The sequence below is a fragment of the Osmia bicornis genome, chromosome 6 (genome assembly GCF_907164935.1).
Source record: "Osmia bicornis bicornis chromosome 6, iOsmBic2.1, whole genome shotgun sequence".
In the NCBI taxonomy this organism is placed as follows: domain Eukaryota; kingdom Metazoa; phylum Arthropoda; class Insecta; order Hymenoptera; family Megachilidae; genus Osmia; species Osmia bicornis.
The window spans coordinates 5,930,478-5,943,644 of NC_060221.1; the positions used below are offsets into that span (position 1 = coordinate 5,930,478).

Below are 13,167 nucleotides of genomic sequence, written 5' to 3' on the forward strand. Positions count from 1 at the left end.
CGCGTGCCGTCTTTCTATTGGCCGGTCACGACAAAATCGCGCAGCGGGATAGCTTTTTTTTTCGCGAAAAAATCAAGCCCGTGCTTCGAACCGGAGTGGGATTGTCCGAGATAATTCATTGTGCAGGGCTGGACCAATTGCCGTGGTCGATCCGCGGGGGGCCACGCGACCGGCTTTAAGAGCGTTGACTTGAAAAAAAAAAAGAAATCAGGGGTCAGGTTTTTTATACGAATCACGTCAAGGTGGGCTACGGAGCCCGTTGTCGTAATATGTAAATGGTCCTTTATGAAGGAGGATAATTTGAATTGCCTAGAAATTCATTTGCATTGAGTCTTTATGAATTGATGCATTAAGATCCGTGAAAGGTGGATGAACAAATAAGTTAATTTCTTCTATTAATTAAATTTCATTACAAATGAATAGAAATAGTATTATGCAAAAATAGGATATTCGCAAATTAATTCGGTGCCTACAGTATTACTTTTTTAATTACTATTTTAAATTTGTATATTTTCCCGCGCTTTTTTGAAAAATGGCGCGAGAATATGACAATAACGATTACTTCAATGGAAAAAAAAGGAAAATTTTCTTTTCTTATTTATAATTTAAAATAAGAAATTTGAAATCTATCATTTAGATCTCTTTGGAAATTCTAATATTAACATTCAAATTTTTATTTCAAAGAAGAATAATTAAATTTAGAAAGCTTTTTATTTTATTTCAAACACGATTCCATCCATCAATAACGGAATGTTCGTCGCGGTTGGTACCCTTTCAAAGATGTCATTCACAAACAATTCTGTTTACACAGACGGAGGATCGTTTGGTTGAACAGCAGGAACCGTCGCGTCGTCGCGGAGTTCTCGTAACGTTTTCGGTAACTCGAGTTCTCGCTACGGATTCGGGAACAACGAGCTGAACGAAAACGAAGCCCGCGGTGGCCGGGCGTTAATTCTCTGGTCCGCGAAAATTCGTACGATCGTTAATTATTTCGCGTGACACGCTTCGGCACTTGGCGTGTTCGCGCGTTGTCAAAAGTTTACATTCGGATGTTTTGCGGCGAGCAAGCAGCGAGTTTCGCGGGGAGGACGCTCTGAATAATGTAACAACGAAACTGCCGACCCCTCTCCACTTTCCTCTCTTTACCACGAAACTTTCTAATTAACCAACGCTGTCCATGCCTGCGCCAGAGGAATGGAGACAGGGAAGGAGAACGGTCCTGGGTACCGGACAATACAAAGACTCTTCTGCCATTGTACGCGAAGCTCGATTAAATATAAACGAGAATTTTTGGATAATCATTAAATGTACACAGTATGATGTTTCTTTAAATATTACAAATTATAATCTATACCTTGGTATTTATGAAAAAAATTACTTATTGAAAGTCTTGGTACACCTCGTAAGAAGGCCATTTTGATTAACCCTCGGAAAATGGAAAATTTGCCCTTAACTTTGTCGTCATTTTACGTGGGTTTGAATGCAATAAAAATGCGATAAAAATATTCGCATTTTAAGTGAAAAGAAAAACAGCTGACGTTTGCGTGAAATTTTCCAACTGCACCCTTCGACTCATTACCCGAACAACTTTCTGGTGGAAACTCGATTTGATGTTGAAAATGCAACACAAAGAGAACTGCAACGTTATTTTGTGCAAAGATTGCAAAAATACAAATATTCCAAGAGTTATCGTCGCCTTTACAGTATTTCATTCCCTTTTCTTGTGAATAATCATGCAAGCACAGCACTGCCTCTGCTGAACTCATTTAAAAATTGCAAATTCACATTTTTATACCTAATATACTCCAATTAATAGAAAGTTGAAAAAAGTCTATTGAAATTTGAAAGAAAATGCTAATGTAATGACTTATAAAAATCCAAAGAAGTAGTAATTTATTTATAAAAATTTCTCAATTTTCAATAAATAATAATATTAGATAACCGAACGATATCGAAAGATATTAGTAATACTATTAATAATACTGAAAGCTTAAATATGAAAATTAATTATCACCTCCCCCAAATACCCAGAATTTCAATATCTACGTTTTACAATATATATCCACTTCCACTATAACAATAATCATATTAAATAACATAGACAATATATATTTTTGAAATATCTAAAAATATTCATTTTAAGTCTAACGCTAGGGGTGTCCCCGTACCCCACTTATGAAACAGCCATGTGGAAATCTAAACGTCGTGGATTCTCGGAAAGTTGAAAACTCGCTGGAAAAGGGCAGGACCGTGACAGGATGTCAGGATGAATTTGGAATCCGCGATCACCGGAATATACTCATCGATGCGGACATCATATGTATAGTTGGGCTGTGTGTGTGTGTGTACTTAAGAGCCAGCTGGATCGCGGCAGCTAACTGTACCCACATGATTTATTTTGATTGAAAAAATCAGGAAAGGGGTTTTCCTTGAAAGAAGCAGCCCGATTGAAAAGGGGACGGTACAGGTCAGCTCTCTAGGACCTGTTTGGCCGTGCTCAATGGACAATGTCCTGCTGCCGGTACACAAAGGACCCCCGGGACTAGAGATCCTCCCACGATACGCATGTGGAGCGACGATACAGAGAAGGATCTAACCCGGTGAGTGGGAAACCGGCGGGAAAGAGAAAGACGAAGGAACGTGTACCCATTCACGGCCCGTGAGAACCAGATTTCATATTTCTCATAACCGCCTGGCCGACCGCGGAACGGATGGAACGCACTTTTCTAGACAAGAAAACAGCCAGCACAGCGGTCTGGCCAAAGTGTCTGACCGAGTCAAAGATTTTCGAAATGGTTCGTTCAGAATTTTCTCTTTCGTTGTGGTCACTACGATCGGGACCTTGTTGATCCCGCGATCCATTCTTAACCATGGGAACCCTTCTTTTTTCGCGCCTATCTGATCGCGCCTCGAAGAGGTCGCGGGAGGAAAAGTGGTTCCGTGACACGTGAGAAAACGACAAGTTTCCGGATGTGCTTTCGAGGTTTTCGGTCGAGATACTTCCAGATTACGAAGGACAATGAAACTGTTGGCGATTAGGCTGACTATGGTACCCTCGTACGTGGACCCAGATTCAATTAAAGGTTTAGACTCTACCTGCGGTTTGAAAGTGTGATTGTTCTTGAATGAACGCCAAGTGTACCTTTTCCCTATTGTTAAGGACGATTATGGTCGTATTTTGAAAATTCGAAGTATCAAAGGAACAATTTTGTGATAGGGGTGTTCAAGATTTATTAGATGATACGTTCTATTCTTGAAGACCAAAACTATTTCTAATTATGTTCCAAAGTTGCTGAAGGAAAAAATACTATTTTTTTATTATTAGCAATAAAGGTAATTGATATTTGAGAATTTAAAAAATTAGAATTGCTTCAAGTTTAATAAATGTTTCAGATTTCTTCTAAATAAAATTCTATCTTTTTTATTTTGCTGAAATATGATTCTTTATTAAAATATGAAATGGTTTCATCCCTTAAATCTTAAAAATTTCAATAAATATAAAACCTCTTCAGAATTATTACAAATCGAGCACGACCACTCGACATACTGTTAAAACATTCTTCACCCTCCCAAACTTGTGCATCTCAAATTGCTCAGAGAACCATTTCTATTCCTTCGATTTCCTTTTCCCGACATTTAGCCTGCGCCACACAGCAATGACCTCGATTCCATTCGAAAACAAGTACCCGTTAGGTCTGCTCCCGTTCCCGACGCTTCGGAGGACCCCGAACACCGCGTCCTTCAAAAGAAAAAAGCGATCAAAGATAGGAAAAGGTGAAAAGCTTTCATGAAACAGGAGGTCCTTACAACGACCGAGATCCTTGCACAACGATCCACGGAACAGGCCCAATTTTTTCTCGATCCGAAGCGTTTTTTCCATGCACGAAAGGGTCCTGACCAAAAAAAAAATCAGGGAGAGAGAAAGAAACGAAGCGCCATTTTGGCTTCTTTGTAGGCCAAATTCGTGCTGGCGAGGCGAACTAGTTTGGGGGTTAAAAACTGCTCACCCCGGTGGAGGAAAGTCGAAGGGACGAAGGGGTTTCCGGGGTCCGAGCAGAGAAAGCCGAGAGAAAGAGGAAGGATAAAAAAAAAGTGGGGGTTTCGTATAAAAATTGCCCCCACCATTCGAAGGACGCGCCGGTAGGTCCTTTCTATTCCTTTGATATATCCTGTCGGGGCCCTTGGCCGGCCCTATACGGGACCCCATGCTCCAGTCAGCATCCGAGCATGGTAGAAACCAGATCTCCGCCCTGCTGATCGAGATTTACCCGTCGTTTCCTCGGGCAATAATTAACGAAAATCGAACGATGCGATCGTCGATCTTCGATCGTGTTGTTCGCGTGTCATGTACGCGTTTGAAATTACGATGGTGACTAAGGACACGGTGCACCATGGAAACTGTCGGTTCACGGGCACGCGTAATGGCGCACAAAGGTAAACAACGGTCGCGAGGGAAACGAAACGTGATGATTCATTTTTGAGAATTTTTCATTTCTGGTGGACGTTGGATGTTGGACAGTGTATGTTCGTTTGCAAGATTATTTACTGTCGTGGTGTGAAACGTTTAAGAAGCGAAGAAAATTCTTGGGTGATTCTGGAAGATATATCAAGACCGAATAATGTGTATCCATGGTAATGTTTTTAATGACTTCAGATGTGAAAGGAACAAAAGAACGTTGATGAATGCATGTTTGGAAATTAATCATTAGAAATTTAAATCTAATTGTAAGTTGGTAGTAATTTTCGCATAAAAAATGCAAAAAAAAGTGCTGATCAATTGGATGATAAAAGTTTATAATTATAAAATATTATCGCACAATTTGTGTTGATGAAGATAGAAATAATATTTATGTAATTGGAATGCAGAATATTATCATTAACCTTGTTTCAGTCTTTTACTTCTCGACTATTGAAGTATAAGAAAATTCATTCAACTATAATTAAAGAAGTATTATATGTATATGGAATACATTTATGCTCAATTTTAAATTAACTTACTATCTAAATATGAATCTTAAAATTAATCATAATAATAATTCAAGTCTTTCAAATCTTCCTACAATGTCAATTAACCCTTTGCTTTATCAACAAAAATGATCATGACCTAGAAACCAAGTATTTCTCAAAATTTCACTGTTTTTATAAAGCAGTAATAATAGGAATAATATTATTATTCCTATATACAGAACCCGTTCATATATTAAAAATTGTACACCTAACTTTAATCATACACTGTTGTATCAGGTCACAATTGATCCACGCTGCTCTATTTGATGTTCAATGGAAGAAAGCCTAGGTGTGATACACATTTTACGTCTCAACGTCACACAACGCGAAATACTGTTAGATTCGTCAATGATTTTTTGAACGAGCCCGCAGAAACCGTCTACCATTTCCAAATCAAGATGCTTTTCACTTTTTGCGGACGTCGCGTCGCGTCGGTTCGACGTCGACATCATCGACGGCACTCTATTATCGGCAATATCGCGGATCCTTGCATCCCGGTGCGGTTCGATATTCCCGCGACGTGTGCCAGGAATCTATCCGTTTCTTGATCCGTCTCTCCTATATATTTCGAGCACCACGTACGCAGCCTCGGTCGTCGAAGGAAATTGCTGCGACCCAATACTAATGGATAATGGAATTATTGGTTACGGTCGGAACTCGCCCTGGGGATGATCGTAATTCAATTGCTTCGATGTGTCCTCTGGACGTTTTGACAGGACGGATGTCCTAACAAGGAAACCGCCTCGGGATATCTTCGCGTTTATCTGTGTTCGTACGCGTTTGTATCGCATCACAGTTTCTACGTGTTACCGAGAAAAATGTACCGCCTCGTGTTCCGCAATTGTACCAGGATGCTGAGAAACAATTTCTCAGGAGTAGAATATGGAACCGAAGACAATTAAATTTCACGCTTGTATTCGAATTCGGTAGAATTGACGTTCGTTTTTAGTTCCTTGGAAACGGATTTTTTATTTTTCGTATTTATGTATAATGTAATGTCGAAATTGGTATAGAAAAATTAATTTATTTGAGCAGATTAAATATATATCAATCTGATTAGAGACCCTTGTAATATTCTATTTATTAAAATTCAACTCTCAAATGGCGGACCATGGAGAGAGCCCCAATTTTAATTTAATTTTGTATTTCGTATTATTCTCATTTTCTAAATAGAATTATTAGGAATTTAATTAAGAATAGGAGATTATATTATTAATATATCATACTTATGCCCTAAACCTTGCAGTAATTATTTCAATACACTTTCAGCCTTATTACCCCATAACAAAGAAAAATGATAGGTAGTGATTTCTTAATCTACAGGCATTTCCACGAAGAAAGGTCCTTAATTTCCGTGTTTTCGATTTGATCCTTCGGCCACTTACCCAACCTGAACACAGAGAAAGCGAGAAAGTGGCCACAAGTGGGAGTATCAAGTATATAGAGAGGAGTATAGCCGAGAAAAGATAACATAAAAATACAATATTGCCCCGCGAATGTAAGTTGGATTGCTTACAAATTGGCCCATACATCTGTAATGCCTCGATCACCGTACCGCGTGGCTCCCTTATTGCGAGAGACTTGGTAATTTCCATCTACGAGTGGAAGGGCAGATACGCGTATGGGAATCACTGCAGGAAACGTCCTGAGCTTATTAGTCCTTCACATTAATTTCCTTTCGTCTACTCTTCAAGAAAGATGAAACGTCCAAGACAGAGAATCGCGACGATTACTCATGAACAGAGCCGATATTAAATTCTCGATCATTTCTTTTCTTGATATCTTGAATTTTTCAGTCTCCGAATTTCAATAAAATTTCTTTTTCAAATGTAGAGTAATATCTGTATCTAATTTAATAAATTAATCTGGGGGTACTAAATCTAAAATAATTAAAAAATAGATTAATGGAAAATAAGAAAATGCGCCAAGAAAAATACAAATAGAACTTCGTTCTAATACAGTAGATGCTTTATCGAACGCTTACTGTACCGTTCCTGGCGCAATATTGTAACAAACTAAAACGGAACGTGCCAGGATGGAGGTAAATGAATAAATAGTCGACGACACTCGGTCAGGATCTCCTTTCGACCGGTTTGCGGACAGGTTACAAGAGCAGTTCCCTCGATAGACACACACGTGTATATATAGGTGTGCTTACGTAGCAAGGGAGATACACGAAGTGACGAAGAGACACGTGTCAGTCGGTCCTCCTTCGCTCACCTTCAGCACGGGTCTACCTAGGCCGCCACGCCGTAGGGGTAGTTTGTACCCGTCGCAGCTCCCGAGTTTCGGTCCAACATCTGCCCCCGAAAAAACAAAAGCCCATTGTCGTTAACGACCGGTCGCGCGTCTCTTGTTTCTAAGCGACCGCTTTTCAATCGTAGGCGAATATAACGGACCCGAGAGGTCCATTCAGGCCCGGCTCTGTCTCGTTCTTTATCCGTCCACGCTTGATCCTCGTTCTCTTCCCTTCTCGTTTCTTTCGAACTTCGTCTCGCTGAGCTTGCGACCATCCTCAGCTCCTAACTGTATTATTATACTGTTTTTATTTACAACCTCTATTCTTTTTTTCTTATTCTGATGCATATACCGAGGTCCAAACGTTGTTTTTGTCGTTCTAGCTTGATTTATTAGAGAAATTTTTATTTTATTACTCTTTACCCTTCGCTCTAAATTCGAAATTCAAATATTCTGAACTCTAAATTCTCAAAACTCAAATACTCTAAGCTCTGAATAAATTAATAATTTAAAATTCATCATTTCCAAGAGCTTGGTCATTCTAGTATTAAAGAGCACCTTTCAAATACAATTACTATGAACCTCTGAAGATTCATCAATGGACCCATTCGTTCTGACGTGATTTTTTATGGCTGATGTCGATCTGTCAGGGTAGATTAAAATCTGGCAAATTTTCCGTTTCCTGTTCACCTCAGATAGTGCTCCTTCCGGTGACAGGGAAACTTGAATCGTGAAAAAGTTTTGTTCGAAGGATGGCGACAATGTTGTATGGTACTTCTAGGAGGATGCTTATCTTGGCGCAAAGAAATAAAATAGTTTCTGAATGGAAACTACTTGAAACTCTTTTTCTGTTACAATAATTGACGATACAAAAGAATTTACGGACGGGCTTTGAAGGATTGATTTATTTTTTATTCTGAATTCAAATTTGCAATTTATGAACAAGTAATTTTCTACCCTTTTAACGTTACTTTTTTCTAATACAAATCATTTAGTATTAAGAAAAGGCTGTTTTATGTTATTTACAAAAATTCTTCCTTTTTTTGTAAATGTAATAAGGAATGAATAGAGACGAATCAGGTGATATTCTAATAACGACCACAATACACCATGGTACACACGGTCATCAGAATTGGAGCTTGCGCGCTGGCCAGTGGTCAACCAGAGCTCCGCCCCGAAAGAATCGAACGGTGTCCGCGCATCTATGAAAACATGGAAAAAGAAGAACAAGAACAGCCACAGGCTGAGACCGCTACCTCTAACAAAGTTAGGAAACAAAATAGTCGAGGAAAAAGGAAAAGAAAATGATAGACTTCGCAAAGTTACTTCCATTAGACAAATGGAACAAAATGGCAATGATTTAAAGGGTTCCTTTATAATACTATGATTTACGATTATCACTTCTATTATTGCTGTTTTTGTTATCAGAAGGAATAATTATCTCCAATAATTAAAAAAAGGGAAAAGGACATTTTAAATAACATTATGCAAAATAATTATTAATAATTCAATCTGAATCATTGATAATCCAAGTGAAATTAGCTTTTATCTAAATTTTTGTAAATATTCTGGAATTTTATTAGATTTTACTAAAGGCTGAAACATAAATAAATAGTCTTGGACATAAACGATCCAGCCTCCCTATGGTGTGTAATAATATTATAATATAGAAAATAACTGAAGATCTTCCAGAAGCTATATTTTCACATACATTTTTCTACTAAATAAAGCACAACCTACGGAGGGAAGAAACATCGAAAACAATAGGCGAAAGGATATCCAGACGATTTTCTCGTTTTTACGCTTCACCATCCCCATGTATATGGCTACTCGACTCTTCAAGGGAGGATAGATCGATGTATGAAACTTCTGCCAATCTCTATGTTAATGGAGAGGATAAGCAGAGGGCAAGAGGAGAAGGCGAGGAATTCTGTCAGCAGGTCTGCTAGAGGACACTTAAAAGTGAATTGTTACGTCTGCGGCTGACCCCGGGACCTTAGACCCTCGAACGACGGTGAATTATAAGAGTCGAGTAGAAGGAAATTAGATCTCTATATCAGACGTACGTTTTCCTCGGGCTAACCAAATTTCCACCCCTCCTACTCAGCCTCTGTCCCATCCCTTCGGCAAAAGCGAACCACTGAGAGCTTAGAATTCACGATGGCCAACGACGTATTTGCGTGAACGCGATTTAATTATGAAACGCGATTAGCATCGTGCTAGGAGGTAATTGCGATTGGAATTATGTTGGATACATCGCGTTTGCGGAAACGTTTAAGACGCCTTTGAATTATTGGTGCTCCTTTTGGGAGAAAGAAATTTATTATGATAATATTGGACGGATTTGAGTTAATTTGATATTGCTGTTTATTTATAAAGCGATTAGTTTGACATTCTAAGGAAATTCTAATCGTTAGTTTGAAATTTAAACTTCAATTCGTGTAATAGTAATGTTATTCGATAAATTTTTATACCAAAACTACAAACAAAAAATTAGAAGTGATAAACCGACAAGAATTTGATTATTAAAATTCTAATTGAAGATTATTTTGAGTATCCTGGCTATAAGTTTTCTTTTTAAAATGAGAATGTCTTTATTGAGGCTAAAATGCGAAAGCACTTTAAAAGCAGTTTTCATGTACAAAAAGGAAAGCTGAGAAGATCCAAGTGGTGACGATAAAATGTGGTAGTATAGTGAAATTTTTTGGGTGGGCTAACAAGACCCAGGTTTGAAAGAACTTGAAGTGTCATTTAGCCTGGAGTATCCACTGCTTTGGAATATTCTTAAGGGGTCTGTTTAGTCTCATAGGAACACGTGGGTGGCAAAATGCTAAAACTGGCCATTTAATGAATTACACAACAAAAGAAAAACTTCTTATAAGGCAGATATATTAAATATGTTATTTCTTTTATAAAGCAGAATGTAAGGAAACGTTTTATGTACCTCTTACTATATTTAAGTGAAATGTGCGAACGTTATTATTTTTTGTTTTTTAATAAAACATGCAATTTATTAAAAATTTGAAATATCCAAGAAATTGTAAATTTTCTTAATATTGTACAGCAACAACTTTTACACTGAATGTCCCAAATAGCAATCTATTCCATTTAAATTCCATTTAAAAAAGAATTCTATCTTCTTTATAAAAGAAATATTAAAATTGTAGCGGAATTGGAACCACCCTATACCACTTAAGATGTAACCCCATCTAGTTGCATGGTTTACCTTAAACATATTTTATAATAATATTTCAAATCGCAAATATAATTATCATAATGTAATTAGGTGTTTCAATATTATTTTCCCCGCCATATTTCCAAAGTGAAATATATAATTTATCGAAAAATGAACTTTCTGGTTGCAGCGGAAACCTCGCAAGGCACCACATCACCAGACACCGTCCAATGCGGGGGTTGCAGGGTGTCCTACCCCCTTGGCGAGATCGTACGGTTCATCGAGCATAAGGTCAACCACTGTCGAAGTACTCTTCAGGGTTGCCACAGTCCACCGGCAACAGCGGCACCGGAAGATTCTGACCCAGAAGACGCGCTCGCTTTGAAGACCGTCGATCAGGACTCGAAGCTGAACTCGGTGCCCAGCATCTCGGCGCCCATCAACAAGAGGGGCGGGGGCAGGTTAGAAAGCCCTCCGACGCCTCAGGGATCGGGACCGGATACCGGAAGCCCGATCGAGCTAAAGGCTAGCGCTAGCTCGACACCCAAACGACGAACCGAACCTTCCGACGAGGATAAAGAAGATCTTCCGAAGAAGCCGAAGACCGAGTCTGTCGATGCTGACACGAATACTGTCAATTCTGGTGAGTCGATTTTTTATGATTTATTGGTTCAGGTGTCCATCTCTTGTCGCGAATTGAATTTAAATGATAATTATAGAATGGAAAAGGTTTTAAATGAATATTGTGATTATTTTATAATTAAATTGAATAATTAGGGATAATTGATATTGGTAATATTTTACAGCTAAATTGGAAAATTAGATAATATTTCATAAATTAATTGAAGTTATTAATATTTGATACTCAAATTAAAAATATTTAATCATAGCTAATACTAATTAATATAATTTACTCCTCTTTCATTGAATTGAGAAATGATCTCATTAAAATTTGAATGTTTCAATGCACCCAAAAAAATATTCATATCTAAAATTAATTTCACGTGATCAAAATTTTGTTACGATTTTCATTTTCTTCCTTTGAGTATCGTACAATGGAAAATTGTTTGTCGCGAAGTGGCTTAGATTATTTCAAGCTGATACGAAAATCGAGCTGACATTGGTTGGTAATATTGAACGAACGAAAAGCCGATGCACGTGTTACCAAAGAGGCCTCGCGATGTTTTGACATATTCAGCTATGAGTTCTACGATGGGTCTTCCGAGTCAAGGTAATCTCTATAAATAAAGCACATGTGTGTTCCGGCAACAAATGCTCACCGCAACTTTCCCGTTCTCTATGGGTTTCTAATCACTATCTTCGAACTTTAAGAAACCATGAAATCCTCTAATTTTATTTATATTTAATTTTACGAAAAAAAAAATAAACCAAAGAAGGAATCTTCATTTATTTATCAAAAATATTTTTAATTGTAATCGATGGGCCTAATTAACACCCTGCAAATTAGATCTAAATGTTCAAATAATTTTAAAAAATATTTTTAACATCATTATTGTAAAATAGAAATGTTGATATTTGAAAATTAATCATCTTTGCTCTCAATAATTAAATTTAAGTACCAAATAATAATTTCAAGATTTTTAAAGCAAAATTATACGAAAATTCATTTCCAAACGTTGAGTGAAAATTTGGCCTCAACCGTCGAACATCATCTGCGTTGAAAATTCGGGTTTCGGATTCGAGGGGGTGAGGAAAAAAGAAAGAAAGAAATAGAAAAAAGGGAGTTTTAAAATACAGTTACAGGCTGCCATGTGATGTCGATCGTGGTTCAACGAGCACGAACAATACCGCGGTAGATTCGATTTTTGAATTTAAAGAGCCTGCTCGGGGATTGGGGTGAACCTGCCCCCATAGCTCCCACCCCACGCGACCCCCTTATTTTGATCGTAGGCCACATTGTCGCATGTCGAACGGCCTAACGTGCGAGTGTCCTCGTTGCTTCGTTCTGGTGAACAATAAAACATCCATTAATTTTATTTTTATACATTTCTCTTATAATTTATCATTTCTCAGGGGAGAAATTTTGTTTAAAAATTCTTTTTTATTTCGCTTGGAATATTTAAGTAATTTTACACTCACTTGGTCGACGAATCGGCACCAGAATTGTGGTTTGTTCCGATTAACGTCAAAGAAACGGCGACGGCCTCAAACGAAATTCATGCGGCTCGACACCCCTGATGAATTGAAAGCACAGCCTTTGAGATTCTTAACTCAGTGCTTACCTGCGACCGCCTACTTTGCATCGCAGAGAAAAAGAGACAGAGGTGGAGGAGGTGTAACTAAGAAATCATATTCAATGAGAATCACTGGACACTCCTCTGTTTTCTTTCTTACAATCAGCATTGTTCTAACTTTTGTAAATGTTATCCTTGCTAAGACTATACGTTGTTACTTAACACTTCGCATACTGAAAGCCTATTAATACAATCTCTTATTGACTGAAGAGCAATTAATTTAAGCAATAAAAATTTGTTGTACCTACTATAATATAAAAAAAAGTTATTCTTTCTAATTCTTATTTATTTCCAAGTTGTTAGAAAGGAATAAAATAGTTTAATAATCATTTAGATCATCTTGATTCACGATGGAAAAATAAAAGATTTTAATCACAGGCCTAATTAGCCCCCACTAACACTAAAGGGAAATTGTTATTTAACAAATTTTACAGCATCATTCACACATAATGCAAGGTTGGTAGGAAACGTGTTAACATCCCATTTCGAGGT

General features: G+C 37.7%; 1 protein-coding gene across 1 annotated transcript in view; it reads left to right on the forward strand.

Annotated features, from left to right (window-relative positions):
* Nucleotides 1-13,167, forward strand: part of LOC114878522 (B-cell lymphoma/leukemia 11A) — a 34,892-nt gene that overhangs the window by 10,394 nt on the left and 11,331 nt on the right. The window contains exon 2 of the mRNA XM_029192435.2: nucleotides 10,611-11,063. Coding sequence (XP_029048268.1) covers nucleotides 10,611-11,063 — 453 coding nt within the window. The remainder of the gene's footprint in view (nucleotides 1-10,610; nucleotides 11,064-13,167) is intronic.